We start from the raw sequence: 16003 nt of genomic DNA, 5'->3' as shown, positions 1-16003 counted from the left end.
CCAGAGGGGTTCTGAATAACCAAGGTTTTATTGTAAAAGAAAAATCAATGGGCTAGAAAACTAACAAACACCCCCAGTGGACGGGATTTTATTTTTAAAGGGAAAAAGGCAGCCTTGTGCCTGGGCCCTCTCTGCATGCTAATGGCCTCAGACCAGTTCAGCCTTTGTGTGGACCACTTGGTAACAGGAAGAGCCACCAGGAATCCTGGCTGTCAACGTGGCAGGCCATGCCAGCTGGTTTGTATGTGTCATTTAAGCTTCACAACAGCCTTACAAAAGGTAGGGACTCGCATAATCCTCCTTTTTTTTAATTTTTTTTTATCGTTTTTTTTTAAAGTTTCGCACCTGAGCTAACAACTGTGGCCAATCTTTTTTTTTTTTTTTTTCTGCTTTATCTCCCCCAATCCCCCCTGGTACATAGTTGTATATCTTAGTTGCAGGTCCTTCTAGTTGTGGCATATGGGACACCACCTCAACGTGGCCTGACGAGCGGTGCCATGTCCGCGCCCAGGATCCGAACCCTGGGCCACCGCAGTGGAGCGCACAAACTTAACCACTCGACCACGGGGCCAGCCCCCTCATTTTTTTTTTTTTTAAAGATTTTATTCTTTATTTTTTTTCCTTTTTCTCCCCAAAGCCCCCCAGTACATAGTTGTATATTCTTCGTTGTGGGTCTTTCTAGTTGTGATATGTGGGACGCTGCCTCAGCGTGGTTTGATGAGCAGTGCCATGTCCACGCCCAGGATTCAAACCAATGAAACACTGGGCCGCCTGCAGCGGAGTGCGCGAACTTAACCACTCGGCCACGGGGCCAGCCCCTCCCCCTCATTTTTTTTTTAGATGAGAAAAGTGAAGCCCAGAGAGGTTGAATAACTTGCCCAGGGTCACACAGCTGAGTCCTGGCTGACTCCAGAGTCCACACTCTTTCCCATTTGACTGTGCTCCCTCGTTATCACAAACTACACCCAGGCTGCATTGCCCAAGCACATGGCATCACTTACAAGGGGGCCGGGAGGGCACGTGAATAGACCTGAGCCCACCAAACACCAAATAAGAAAACAGCACAGGGCCAAGATCCCGCTAAAGCTGGGCCTAGGGCTTACAGCATCCCAGGCCCAGGTATTTAGGGCCAGTGTCAGGACTGTGATTATGAATGAAGGTGAGGAATGTGTGCTGGCCCATGCTGTCTGGGAGACCAAGAAAATTCCCCTAGAGTTGAATGCGATGCCTGGTTTCCAATTAGCCCATCCTGAGTGGCATGTTGTCTAGTAGCTTTGGATTCAGATGGACCTGGATTGATATCCGGACTCCATCTCTCACACTGTGACCTTGGAAACCTTCTGTAACCTCTCTGAGTCTATTTCCTCATCTGCGAAGTGAGATATTAACAGTACCTGCCTCCTAGGACTGTTGTGGGTCTCAAGGGAGATAGCGAATGCAAAATGCAGAATTCCTGGCGTGTCTAGGGCAGTCTTTACATGTTGGCTCCTCACTCCTTCCCTTTGAAAGGAACCCAGAGAAAGTAGCCCCATCTCTCGTGTAGGCTCTGAGCCTCCTAAAAGGCCATCACAAACTAGTATTCTCCTATGACACGTACCAAAGAGCCAAAAACTAAAATGTCGTCGGTCAGTCCCCTGGGGAAGTAACCGTGCTGAGCACTGCCTCTAAAAGCTTTGCAGAGGGCTGCAAGTCATGGGGCCAGGGGAGGGACCGTTACCCAGGACTACTGTGTCCCATGTCTTCTGTGGGTTTTCTTCCTTGGTAGACAGAGGAAATCAAAACACCGCTTCGGCTACAGAGCTGCCTCCTACAAGCCTGGGAAGGTAAGGGTGCAGCCAGAAACGTCCTAGGCCCCAGCTCAGCCGTAGCCCTCAGGCATCCCAGCGGCTCTCCCACCTCCCGCTAGGGGGCAGCATCTCCCCCCACGGTCAGGGCCCCCAGCCTTCCTGCCTCTCCCAAGGGGAACTCTGCCCCAGAGCCACAAGCCCAGCAGAGCAGGGGGCCTTCTCTGCCCTCCGGGAGCATTAGTGACACTGACAGTGAGGACTGGGCTTGGGAACAAAACTAGATTAACCACAAGCAGAGGGTGCTTCCTTCGGAAATGGTCACAGAGAGATGATCCTTCCACTGCTACACAAACCTTGTCAACCGGACACAACGACATCTCCCTGGCGCGGAAGAGAGAAGGGGGAAATGGAGCAGGTTGCCTTTATTTTGGCTTTTACGTTAGCAAAGTGTTATGTGCAGAGTTTAAAAATCAAATAATACTGGGGCTGGCCCCGTGGCGGAGTGGTTAAGTTCGCGCGCTCCGCTGCAGGCGGCCCAGTGTTTCGTTGGTTCGAATCCTGGGCGCGGACATGGCACTGCTCATCAGACCACGCTGAGGCAGCGTCTCACATGCCACAACTAGAAGGACCCACAACGAAGAATATACAACTATGTACCGGGGGGCTTTGGGGAGAAAAAGGAAAAAAGAAAATCTTTAAAAAAAAAAAATCAAATAATACTGAAAAGCTGATAATGAAAAACCAGCAGTCTCCTTTCCCACCCCTCCCCCCTGCACCGCTCACAGGGTCCCACCTCTCACTCCTAGAGTCAGCAACTCTTAACTTTGTTAACTGCTTCTGCTGGTATTAAACTCCGCATCCCTACCTGACATTCTTATATTAATTCTCGAGTTAGCACTTTTAGACATTCTCAGTTGGCTTCCAATTACACCAGATGAGGCTTTTGTTCTGGTACATGTCCCAGTTCCCCTCCCTCCATCCTCGCAATATACGAATATCACCATTTTTGTTAATTCCATAATCAAAGTTTAACAGTATGATTATGTAAATATTGTTTATTTCAAATGCTACATATTTCACTATATGTTTCCTTCCCTGTTCAATTCTTATTTTTTCTGCAGTTAAAAATGTTCTTGTTTTCTCATTTGAGAGGGTTTCTAAATCAGAGGTTAAACTTTTCTATATGTTTTGCTCTCAACTTCTGTCATGGTTGCATTTTGGGGAACAATTCTCGCGTATGTGACAAATATTTATTGCGCATCTTCTTTTGCATATCATTCTACTCAGTGTTTAGAGATCTTGAAAGGTCTTTTGCAGCCTAAAATTTAGTTGAGAGACGAGAGAGGTACACATGAAAAATAAACAATACAATCAGGAAGCAACAATTCAAGCATTGCCTAGTGCTCTGTGAGGTGTGGAATTAATGGTGCCCACAGGGAATGTTCTGGAGTCAGAGGCTAGAGTCACAAAGGAAGGTTTTCTGGAGGGCACCAGGCCTGAACAGGGCTTTGAGGTCTGCTGGGTCTGTACAAGAAGAAATGAGAAGAGCATTCCAAGTGAGGGAATCAGTGAAAAGCGGGTCCGCGGACCCCAAACACACGAAACGTCTTTTTAACAGGCCTATGGCTCAATTTCCTCATCATTCAAAAGCAGGAAGAAATTGATGACTGGTGCTGTGGTTGTGTAAGAGAAAACCCTATTCTTAGGAAATATACACTGAAGTATTTAGGGGTAAAGGGCCAAAATGTATGTAACTTACCTTCAAATGTTTGTCAGAAAAAATATATATATAGATAAAGAGGGTGTATGGGTGTTCCTTGTACTATTATCATTTTGGAACACTTTGGAACTTTGGAATTATTTGGAGTCCTTTAAATTTAAAATTTTTTCTAAGGTTTAAGGCAAGTTATAAAGACACCTTCAAGAACTTTATCCTAAGGAAATAATCACATTTATATAAGGTTAACAATTAAGCAGAAAATTATTCTTTGCTCCATTTGTAGTAGGGGGGAGAAAGGAATCAACCTAAATATTCAACAAAAGGAAAATGGCCAAATAAATTCTTTGATACGTTATGCTGCCATTAACATGGCTTTTTCCAACAAATTTAAGTCTCCTAAGAAAATGATCAGTGTACGATGTAAAATTTTAAAAAGCAGGATATAAAACTGTACATATTGTATAAATCCAATTATGTATCTACATAGATATTAAAAAATTATTAAAGAAAATATACCAAAGTATTAACAGTAGGAAGATTAAGGGTAATTTCATCTTTAAATTTGTCTATATTTTGAAGTTCTCCATAATGAACATGTATTAACTTTCTAATAACAAATGAACATAATTTTCCCAAAAGCTAAAAAGAGAATAATGAGATCTGGGGACAAATCCAAGGTTATTTTAATAATTTTTTAGGATTAAGATAAAATTATAACTATGTTTATTCTTTGAAATCATTTTCATATCATAATTACAGAGTGTTTTTATATTTCTTTTAAAAAGTGGAGAAGAAGATATCTACCCTCTCGGGTTACTGGCAGGATTAAATGAAATAATTTCTGTGAAGTGCTTAGCACAGTGCCTGTCCAAGGTAGGATGGATGGATGTGTATATAAAAATTTTTTAACATTTTAATATATATATATATATAAACGAGTTGGCTATTTTAATAGCCCTCATCTCCCGGCTGCTTGTCTGCCAGCATCCGGTTGAGAATGAGTTGTGTTGGGCACAGCCTATGCTCCCGACCAGGACTGGGCCCTGGGTTGGGTAGGGGGTAACTTGCGCTGGCCTCCCACAGGTGGCGGCCGAGTACTTCAAAAACACCACGCTGCTGCTGGTGGGCGTCATCTGCGTGGCGGCTGCCGTGGAGAAGTGGAACCTGCACAAGCGCATCGCTCTGCGCATGGTCATCATGGCCGGAGCCAAGCCGGGCATGTAAGTTGCATTCGGAGTGCCTGGCCGTAGTGCGTCCCCACAGCTCCCAGTGGGCCACCTGGACAGTGGTCCTGGGCCACAGGGGGACATCCACTTCAGGCTGTTTTTCTACCAGTGGGGATGGGATGACACCAGTGCCACAGGCTCTGGCCTCCTCCTCCAGTGAGAGGGCTGGTGACAGATTAGACTGTCACAATCTAAATAACTTACCTGAGCAACCCAGACTGCAAGGGCAGCAGGTTACAAAATACTAGGGTCTCATTCGGTAAAACAAGATGGACCAACGTAAATTGTTTCCCAACCTTTTTCCGGTGTATCAGGGAGCAAGTTGGACACGGAAGTGGTGTCTTCTCCTTTGTCATTTAAGGAGATGTGGAGGTTCTCTCCCATCCTCCCTTGAGTTTTTGTTGTCATTGATTCAGACCATAGACCTGTTAGACACGTTGCATTTGACCCAGAGTCAGCAATGTACCGCGTGGCCTCCGCTGCTTCCTCTTTTCTCTCTGCTGAAGGCCAGCGGAGGGATTCCCAGCCTTGGAGGGTGGGTGGGAAAGTCAAGATGACAGTTGTGTGTTAACTTCACCTCTGCTTGGTTGGATAGCCCACTCTTATCTTCCATTTGGAATATCTATCTCACCTCCTTCTAGTTTACAACCTTCTTGCAACATTTTATGTAAGCTGCCCTGACTCCTTCGGGAGTCCCATATAGTGTAAATAAATAATATGGTATTAGTTTTCAACATCAGTCATTTAGATGAATACAGGTTATGCTTAAAAGGATGTTCCCATCTCCCACTTAACTAGAGCTTATTGTAATTCACCCCCTCACTCAGTAGTAATCTTGTACGCCACACTCAACCTCCTGGGCACACAATGGCATTTCCTCACATCGCGTTGGGACTCTGTGGCTCTTTAAAACCTCGGTGTACTATCTTCAAGAACTTTTATCCCCTTGAGTTTCCACTCATCTCTGTTTACATCATCCCCCAGCGAGCTTCCACCCAGTGGTGCTGTCTTTGCCCTGCGAGTCAGGGGCAGACAAACTCATGTCATGGTAAGCCTAAACAAAAACACCATCAGGACTCTGGCCTACCCGGACGCAATCCACATGATAAGTATGCTGTCCTCAAACTGTGCAAAGTCCATGATTCCACCTAAAATAATAAACACAGGTAGTCTTTATGTTGGCTTATCTCATGGAAATAAGAACCGAGTCTGTACAAACACACATTGCATGTTTTCAAAGTCAAAGAGAAGTCACTTGAGAGTTATCTTTGAGAGTGTGTTCCTCCAAGTGTTGACTTCTTAAGATACCAGCCGAAAAAGGCACACAGTGCTGTGGGACACCTCTGTGACTTTGGGGGCTATACTTTCAGCATATTGACCGTGGGACGAGTAGTGGGCGGAACTGTGAGTTCCATGTGTTCATCTCTATTTGGTCACTAATAACGACAGTGGCTTGGCTGCAAAACAAGGAATGTAATGGTACTCACGGAACTGCTGGGTGCAAGGGAAAAGAAAATAATTCCCTTATACACAAAAATCACACACCATCACCAAGCTAATGTGCACAGGAGAGACAAGCAATCAGTAAGTCCACACCCTGTGAGCCTCCTACCAAAGCTATCCTTTGCTTGAGTAAGGGCTTTTTTCTGGCTAAGGCCAGTAGCCCATCAAGTATGATTCCTTCATTCAACAAATATTTATTTAATGTTTACTCTGTGCCAAGCCCTGGGAGTACAAAGCCGAATGGTGCCCTGTATGACATAGAAACCTGATTTTCTGGAGAAATGCCAGGCACAGTTCTCTAGGCCAGCACCATGTGGTCTGGAGGAGGCCTCGAAGGAGCTCTGAGAGGTCGGCGGTTGGGCCCTGGGAGATGGCCACACTGCCCATGCTCAACCGGCCCTCCCTGCCTTCCAGGCTGCTGCTCTGCTTCATGTGCTGCACCACGCTGCTCTCCATGTGGCTCTCCAACACGTCCACCACCGCCATGGTGATGCCCATCGTGGAGGCCGTGCTGCAGGAGCTGGTCAGTGCTGAGGAGGAGCAGCTCGTGGCCGGCAACTCCAGCGCCGAAGAGGCTGAGCCCATCAGTACAGTTTGCTGGAGTTCACCTACCCTTTGCTCCTCCATCCTCCTCTTGTGACACTGCCCAGCTCGGTGCCCCCACCACCACCCCCTCACCTATGACCCTCCCTTCACCTTCCACTGTGTCCCCTTCCCTCCCCTCTATCCCATACCAGCCCTGGGAACTTGATCTTGCCGGTGGCCCCCATTCCCACTCTTCCTTCCTCCCCCACTTACAGCGGTCACCACTACTCCTTTCCCCAAACGCTCAAAGGCTATGACAAAACCCTGGGCCTTTCTGTGTCCAAGAGCCCGCCATGCCCTCAGAGCAGAGGGAAGGGGGGTCGTCATGCACCACACCTCTAGCAGGAGCCTTCATGCCCTTGTTTCCCCATTAGGCCCTGAGCCCCTGAGCCCCTGAACTACCCTGTGACTCACAGGGTAAGCTCCAGCCTCCGGATCTCACTTCCTGCTTTCCTTTGCTACTGTAGGTCTTGAGGTAAACAACAGCCAACCTTCTCTGGAACTCATCTTTGTCAATGAAGAGTGAGTATGACTGCCCTCCTCCCAGAGAGAGCCTCTCTGAGTCTATTCCAGGGGTCAGGAAAGCTAGGACCGGATCCCCTAAACAGCTCTTTTAGATGTATGGGTCAAGCTCACATCTTGCCACATTACCACCTCCTCCTGCCTCAATTTCCTCTCCACACCCAGGAGCCACTCGCCAAGATCTTGAGGGCAGCTCCCTTACCCACAGGGTGTTGCAGTGAGGAGAGAAAAGATAAAATGACTACAACTGAATCTGAAGGGGTACATCAACTATCCATACGTCTCCCAAGTAGAATTTCATCTAAATTGATGTCCCCCTTAGGAGAATAATATGTTTACTCTATTAATGGAAGAATACTCGCATAACAGATGTCACTGGAGATTCTTAGAGAATCACAAAGGATTTTATTCATATTAGATATGGTCTTAGTAGATTTGGTCTTGTTAGATACAGCAAAGAAAAATTAGGTGACAGGTAGGAGATTAGAGGACAGCTGGTGAGACAGTCATGTGATGGTGGAAAGAAGCTGAAAAATGAGAAATACAATCTCAAACATTCATGTGAAACAGATCTTAACAGCTCATTTCTTATGGAGAATCTTGTCAAGGTGTAGTCTGCAAGGAGAACCATGATGAATGTTACACTTTAAAAGCCGGATTTGTAATAGAGCTCAGTTTTGCAATTTGGCCTTTTCATAAAAAATGGAGGATTCACATTGAGTGAAACCAGCCTATCTAATGGGATGGACGCAGCAGGGGGCCATCAGGAAATGCCTTTATTTTCTTCCCACCACTGTCTTCAATCACAGCATATTGGATTTCCCTCCTTGGCCCTTGATGATATCTCAGGCAGATCCCAGAGTTCTTCTGGTTCCTTTCAGATATTAGAAAAATCTCACTTTCAGATATTCAGCAGTCTAGTCCAGACTCACATCAAAGCTTCAGTCTCTCATCCAAAGCTCCTCCCGCTCCTCTCCTGCTCACACCCACCCCCTTCAGCCGAGGTCTGCAGAATAAGAGGTAAAACTGAGTCCCCTCCCCTTTCATTCTTCCTCCGCCCCCTCTTCTCCTCTTCCCGCCCACAACTGCCTCGGCTGCTTCTGAGTCTCCAGGGTTAGGGCAGAGGCTGTAGGGTGCAGGAAAGATAAAGGGGCAAAAAGGGTCTGGGCCAGAGGTCTTGCAGAGTGGGGTTGGTGCCGTCTCTGAGATTAAGACCCCAGCTCTTTCACTTGTTGGGCACCTACCTTCAGGGTTTTGGAGTGTCCCCTTGAGGCCACGTATGCATAGCCGAGGGCCTGATGGTGGTGGTGAGGCGTTCCGGGAGGACCACTGAGCCTCCCTTTGGTTCTGGGCTCTGGTGGCTCACTGCCCACATCCCCTTTGCTCCTGTCGCCTCTGCCTCTTGCATCTTTTCAAGATGGCTTTAGCCCAGCTATCCTCCTGTGCGTCCAGCCATGACAGGACTCGGCACCGTTGCCCTGCTGAGCACTGAAAGCACAGGCTGCTCCCATTGCAGGGCTCTTTCCTCCTCACTCTGGCCTCGCAGGCAGCACCCACTGGTCTCTTTGTTCTTCTCCAGACAAAAGTACATGCCCCAAACTCCAAAGCAAGAGCTCAGTTGTCCCCAGAACTCTCTCAGCCAGGTGCTGGTGGGAGCCGGGGCTGTTGGCGGCATGAGGATGGCAGTCTTCTCCAAGGCGGCCAGCTCCTCCCGTGCTGTCTGAGGGGCTCCTTGCCTGCCCTCCTCACCGACTTGGGAAGGAGGGATGGGAAACGTCACAACACTCTACTCCTCCTAGACTAATGACTCTCTCCAAAGAATGCTTCCCTGTGAACCCCTTCAACCCCTTATCCTCCCCTGATGTAGCTGGAGATGGGTGATGGCCACAGGACCCCAGGCCTTGCACGTGTGTCCAGCACCTCGCTCCTCTGTCTTCACAGTGGGCGAGCTCGTAGCACCCACTGTCCTCAGAACTAAGACACAATGGAAGTGTAGTACTCAGTGCAAGTCAGTAATGCTGACAGTTAAATCCTCGCCTTCGTCTCTCTATTCAAGGCAAAGACTGGGACAGACCAGCAGGTGTGGGAAGGACTCAGCACGCGGTTGACTGCCACACCCTGAGGTCCAGGTTCTCATCAGAAATTCCCCCCATCTTCTCTCACTCACCCTTCACCACGTGCAGTCAGAGGCCTCCCTGCTCCTGTGGGATCAGATAAGCCTTTCACAAATTTTTCTTTCTAGATAGTGACCTTGACCCCGTCAGCCAGTGAAGACGTGGTCAGGGTCCCAGACTGTCCAGGCAGAGACAGGTTCCTATCCGGAGCCACCACTTAGCACCCCGGTGCCCTCAGGAAGTTAGTAACCTCTCTCTGCCTGGTTTCCTACTCTGTAAATGTAGGTAGTGATACCTGCACCATCGATCTGTTATGAGGATTAACAGTGTCCTGAGGATTAAAGCCCATATTTGAGCACTCAGCACCTACTAAGCACTCCATGTTAGCTCTTATTAGGATACTTATCAGTATCACTTCAAAGGAAATGCGCTGCCCTGGCCTCAGGAAGGAGCAGGCCCCTGTCCCCACAAGTCTTCACAGCATGTCCAGAAGGCGAGGAAGACTAGGGTGAGATTCCTCTTCTTTGCAGCCTGGAACACCAGAACCTAGAGAGGTCACTATACCAAACACTGATGTGAGGGGAGAATTCTCATCTCAGGAAGTCTGGACCACTGTTTGTTCTCTCATTTCCTTTGCTTTGTTCCAGCACATCCACTGCAGACTTCACTTCTCTGGTGCAGAGCAAGGTATGGCCTTGGGTTCTTTCTGTGCTTTGGGATCACTTGAGAGTCCCTCAAGATAACTCAGGGACAGAGATGCCTGGCAGCTTGTCCTAGAGCCCAGCAGCCTCCACTGATGTGAGAACAGAGAGGGGCTCACACGAGCCTGGACATAAAGAAGACTAGACGGGCCCCTAATGAGGGCCTGGGTAGTTCTAAACCCCAGTGGGTTTAGCCACATAAAGTACAGGATCGCCTTTTTTCATGGAAATCCAATACTCAGCCACCCAGATTTTCAACAGCCACAGATTCACCCTTAGGATTCCTTGCAGTGGGGATTCCATTTGCAAAAATGGTGTAATAAAAAGGGACACATTTATAGGAGAAAGCAAAGTTTACCTACACACTGCTGCCCCCAAAGCTGGTTTTATATCTCTTCTTCACCAGTCCAAACAGATGGACTTTAATCAGTCCAAACTGTGGACGTTGTTATGGTGAATTTTTTTTTTTTTTCCATTTTCTTTGTGTTAAGGAAAAAATGGAGGATTCTTTATTAGCTAATAACATTCCAAAGTCAAGCTCTTCTATAAGGACAGAGCCATGTTCTGCCAAGTTTCAAAAGCCACTTCCAATGGGGTCCTTGACCCCAAACTGGACGGGAAGCTGTGAAATGGAGGCAGGCACAGTTGGGGTCGCTCACAACTGCACGCTTTCTCTGGCTTCTGGTCTTTGATTCCCTCCGTGCTGAGGTGTGGGGCGCCCCTGGGACGATTGGTGGTACTTCTTAAGCCCCACCACATCCTCTTCCTGATAGTGTGATGGTCTTTGTCCCGACAGAACCTGAACGGTGTGCCCACAATCACCAACCCCATCAAGACTGCACACCACCAGGGCAAGAAGCAGCTCCCATCCCAGGTAATGCTGTTGCACCTCCTGACCCTGTTTCCTACATGAAATGCCTTGAGCTTCCCAAGGGCCACTGGTCTTGAAGTTGTGAGGCCATCAGGCTAGTGAGCTCTCACCAGGAACTCTATCCACATACATGTCCAGGCTGCGTGTGCCATGGAGATAAAATGTCTAACTCGCTGTTGACTTCAGCAAGTCATTCTACCGTCTGAGCCCCAGTTTCTTCAAGCATAAAAGCTGAGGATTGGTCTAGATCAGAGGTATTCAACTATTCCTTAAAAGTGCCTCAGGGACATTGCAAATATTTTGAGTACTCTGAGATTTTAAGGCAACTGCTTTGCTGTGCAAATAAGGATTTTCCTGGTACTATATCACTGAAATAAAATGCAGAAGTAAGATAGATGTTGAAGCTGTAAGGTATAAAATTGAAACTATCACTTATAACCCTTGATTTCAAATTTTTGTGATCATCAAAATAATCTCGATTATTTAACATCCATCATCATCATAAATCACTGCCACCTTTTATTAAACACTTATTATATGCCAAGCACTGTGCTAAGCATTTTCTCTCTAGTCTTGACTCAATGAGGTAGCAATTTTGAACTCCATTTCTACAGATGAGGCAGGGAGATGACATCACGTGCCCAAGGCCTCAGAACTAGTGAGAGGAGCCTCTCGATTCAAGTCCACATCTCCCTGACCATATGTATCTGCTTTCAGTTACAAAATAGATGTATGCCAATGAAACACTACATTTATGTTTTATATATTGGCGGTCCATGCAAAACTGCGTTAGAAGAAAAGACTGTAGAAAACCACTGGACCAGAGAATCTATGAAGTCTCTTCCAGTTCTGATAATTGATGAATCTTTCAGGAAGGTTTGGAAGGGTCCAGACTTACCTGGGCCCTCCTAGAAAGATGGGGCAGTGGTTCAGGGCTTTGAGAAATGTGGCAAGGTGGCCTCTTCCCCATGGTTTTCCTATGACCTGGCCTGCTGACATTTGGGCCAGACTGCTCCTAGTCTCATGAAGACTCAGTGAGGGGAGGCAGGCCTGGAGGGGCAGATGGCACTTGCTTCTTTAGTCCATACTTATGACCAGAGGTCAGCAGCCTCTGACCCTGAAAGGCCATCATCTGGACCAAGAAGAGCCTGCAAGGACCATGGCAAGGCTTACGTGCAAGGGGAAGGAAAGGCAATGGGCAAGAAGGAAGAAAAAGTGAGGAAGGAAGGGAGGACCTTTCCTTCCTACATTGACCCTCTTACCCAATGAAAGGTAGATTCCTTTTGTAATCCAAGCCTTATTTTTTAGTCATCTCCCAATCAGGACTGTCATTTTAACTCCAGATAGAACAACCATCTTCTATTTGATCTTCAAACACAAAGTGGAGAATAGCCAGTTTTACTGGAGTTCAAGCAAAAAACAGAACAATCTGTTAATATTAATAACAACAAAAATAATAATAGCTTACCATTTGTTAAATGCCAAGAAGTGTTCTAAATGCTTTACATATATTACTTTATTTACTCTTCACAAGAGTCTAGCAGAGAAAATAGGATTTTCTCTATTTTACACAAAAAGAAACTGCAGCTTGGTGGGGCCACCCAAGTTGGTGAATGGCAGAACTGGGGTTGGGACTTGTCTTTCTGACACCCAAGCTCAGAGCCTTGCCGCTGCACCAGGGGGCCCCTGTTTTTCATGCTTTGAGTGCCAGACAGCTCAAGCTGTGTTGGAGAGACTCACTGATCTTCTTTTGGTAGGAAAAGCCACTAGTCCTGACCCCTGGGCCCAGGAACCGGGAACTCAACAGAAAGTACAAGTCCCAGCATGACCAAATGATCTGCAAGTGCCTTTCTCTGAGCATATCTTATGCTGCTACCATTGGGGGCCTGACTACCATCATTGGCACCTCCACCAGCCTCATTTTCTTGGAACACTTCAACAAGTAAGTAATTCACTCAGTCAGCAAGTATTTACTAACCACCCACTATGTGTCAGGCACAGGATCATGTGCTAAGGATACAGCAGAAAATGATAATAGAACGGTTTCCATACCAGAAGGAAAAGAGACGATGAAGTCATTACAGTTAAATGGGACTGGAAAGGGCGAGATTCTGCCAGGAGAGCCCTGCTAGGGGAGCTCACCCAGTCCAGAGGGAGGAAATGCCTTCCCGAAAAAACACTGATGAAAGTAGAGACCTGAAGCATGAGCTGAAGTAAAGTAGATGAAGGGAGATTTTTCAGACAAAGACAACAGTGAGCAGGAGGGCTCAGAGGCAAGAGAGTGGAGCACATAAGAGAAATGATAGAGGGAGGCGGGGACACAGACCACAAGGCCCATTAAGGAACTTGGACTTCACCTGAAAGGTCATGAGAAGCCTTTGAAGAATTTCAGGCACGGAGTGAGGTGATCAGACTTACAGTTTTGAAAACTCATTCTGGATTTAAAAAATGGAAAATAGTTTGGAAAGGAGAAGGCAGGCAGCAGGAAGACAATTTAGGACGCTGCTGCAGATGCCCAGCAGAGAGCTGATGGTGGCCTGGACAACAGTGGCAGTGGGGAGGAGGAATGGTCAGTTTTGAGAGAGATTCAGAGGTGGACTTGACTGGCCTTGGTAGAATGAGAAAAAGCCTGAGAGAGGGAAAGCCCAAGTCTGAGTCTCAGGCTCCTGGTTCGGCAACTGGGGGAAGAGTTGCCCTTGACCTAAATGAGGGGAAAGATGAGGAACTATTGACGTAGGGGTTGAGACGTCCAGTGGAAATACAGCTCTGAATGTCAAGAGAAATTTTTAGGCTGAAGGCATAGATTTGAAGTCAGTAGCTTGCACGGCTATCTTCATAGACATGCAATCTGTGCAGTCACACAGGGCCACCGTGCTCAGAAGGGCCCTACACTTGGCTTAATGCTGTGCTATCACCATCCAGAAATTCTTAATAGTTTTTGAACAAGAGGCCCCATACTTGCATTTGCACTGGGCCCCACAAATTAGATGGTGTCAGTCCTGGTGGCATGCATGTGGAAATTGAAGCCACAAGAGTGAAGATCACTCAGGGAAAACATATAGAGTGAGTAGAGCAGGCAGCATAAAAATTAGGCTTGAACATTTAAAGTACACTACCAAAGAGAGAATAATGTGGTATCAGACAAGAAAGACGAAAATCTCCTGTCATTCTACCCAAGGGAGAAAGTGTTTCAAGGAGGAAGGAGTGGTCCACATTGTTTAAAGTTGCTGAATGATCAAGCAAAAATAAGGGGGAAAATGCGTCCATTAGATCTGGTGACTTAGAGGTTACTGGTGACCTAGGCAATAGCAATTTGATCAAGTGGTGGGAAAAGAAGCCAAATTTCAGTGAGCTGAGGAGTAAGACAGATGTGACGAAATGGAGAGTTGGCTGTGGAGGGAAGGAAAGATATGGGATGAGAATAAAGGGAGATAATAAAGGGTCAAGAAGTGGGTTTTAAGATGGGAGATATTTAAATGCTGATAGGGACATTCCAGATGAGAGAAAATTAAAGATTTGAGAGAGGAGATGATTGATAGAGTGATGTCGCTGAGAAAGCAAGAAGGGATGAGATCCAGGCAGAGTGAAGAAATTAATCATGGACAAGAGGAGAAACACACCTTTCATTTTAGCAGGAAAGGGAAGGAAAGAAGGAAGGAAAAGGGAGGAAGGAGAGTGGGAGGGAGGGTGAAGGCTCAATGAAGGTTTAAGACCTAATCCCCGGGACCTGAGCTTCAGAGACTTCTCACACCACGTTACTCTGAGTTTCTGCCTCTAATTTCTGGTTCATATTGTGATTGAACCAATTCATATTCCCTTAGTCTCCTTCTTGGGTCATGAAATGGTACATTTAGTCATAATTGTAACTTACCTGGACAATAGGGATTCTAGGAAAGGAAGGTAGGCTCACGGGATCCCCACTGGTCTGAAGGTACCACCATGGTGTTTTTCTTGGCACTGGCAAACAGACCACCCCCAAAGTTCACTTTGGCTGTGTTTCAAAAATCTACAAATTAGTTGTTACAGTCAGTATATATATTCTCACTTTTAAAAGTGCTATAAATGGTATTAGGCCCTCACATTTATCCACAAAAGTCTATTTAATCTATTCTAAAAGTCCATTCCTTTTCCTGGGTCCAGGAGCAGGGCCTGGGCTTTTATGTACAGAGAAGAGATGATGCAACAGACTTTATGACTGTTAGCCCAGGGCAGCCCATAGTAAGTTACTGAATGATTTATGCCCCCGGGTGTCCTCCTAGCTCCAAAAGCCCTTCTTCCCAGTGCCCACTATCAGTGACCCACTCTGGCCTTTAGGGAGGGCACGAGCTGTCGTAACTTCTCCAAGAGGCATGTGTTAGTAAAGGCAAGTCCAAAACCAGGGCACAGTGCAAAAGAGTGGATGTTCCTGTGATGATAAAGAAGATGAAACACTCTTGCATCTTGTCCTTCCATTGCATTCTCTCTGTAGGGGATCTTGCTCTTGGCCCTTCTTTTTCCAGGCAGTGCCTAGCGTGAAAAGAGGGGCACAGTCTCCTCCCACCTTAGAGGAGTTCTGTGCCCAGTCCCACAAGAAGGGCCCAAGGGAAAAGAAACACAGGTCTTGTCTAGGCTAAAGTCATGGCTCACATGTGGTCCATCTGGCTCCCCAGTAAACACCTGGGCTGGGGTGACAGCTCTGCCTGATGATGAATGAGGCATCCTTTGAGCAACTTCCCTGGCACCCTAAGACAGAAGCGGATGTTGACAAAAGATGTGGAGATTCCAAGTCATGGTTCTCATATGGACACAGTCAACACCTGGAACCTTCATGAGGCTCTAGAGTTCAAAGTTCTCCAGAATTGGCACCCTTTTTCCTCCAGTCAAAACTCAAATTCCATGGGGCTGGCCCTGTGGCCAAGTGGTTAAGTTGGCGCGCTCCACTGCAAGCGGCCCAGTGTTTCGTTGGTTCGAATCCTGGGCGCGGACATGGCACTG

General features: G+C 46.9%; 1 protein-coding gene and 1 long non-coding RNA gene across 3 annotated transcripts in view; one reads left to right on the top strand and one right to left on the bottom strand.

Annotated features, from left to right (window-relative positions):
* SLC13A4 (solute carrier family 13 member 4) overlaps positions 1-16003 on the top strand; it is a 42385-nt gene that overhangs the window by 13133 nt on the left and 13249 nt on the right. For both annotated transcript variants that reach the window (XM_001499950.7, XM_070265902.1), the window contains exons 3-8: positions 4591-4727; positions 6651-6823; positions 7289-7343; positions 10105-10144; positions 10955-11032; positions 12787-12971. In XM_001499950.7, coding sequence (XP_001500000.2) covers positions 4591-4727; positions 6651-6823; positions 7289-7343; positions 10105-10144; positions 10955-11032; positions 12787-12971 — 668 coding nt within the window. The remainder of the gene's footprint in view (positions 1-4590; positions 4728-6650; positions 6824-7288; positions 7344-10104; positions 10145-10954; positions 11033-12786; positions 12972-16003) is intronic.
* Positions 10667-15129, bottom strand: LOC138923918 (uncharacterized). The gene is made up of 2 exons (XR_011438272.1): positions 14901-15129; positions 10667-12430 (listed from the first exon to the last, which is right to left on the bottom strand). It is a non-coding gene; the product is annotated as an uncharacterized lncRNA (long non-coding RNA).

This window comes from Equus caballus, chromosome 4, assembly GCF_041296265.1.
Source record: "Equus caballus isolate H_3958 breed thoroughbred chromosome 4, TB-T2T, whole genome shotgun sequence".
Lineage (NCBI taxonomy): Eukaryota > Metazoa > Chordata > Mammalia > Perissodactyla > Equidae > Equus > Equus caballus.
The sequence above is the reverse complement of the archived record's forward strand: the minus strand, read 5'-3'. Positions and strand labels throughout refer to the sequence as shown.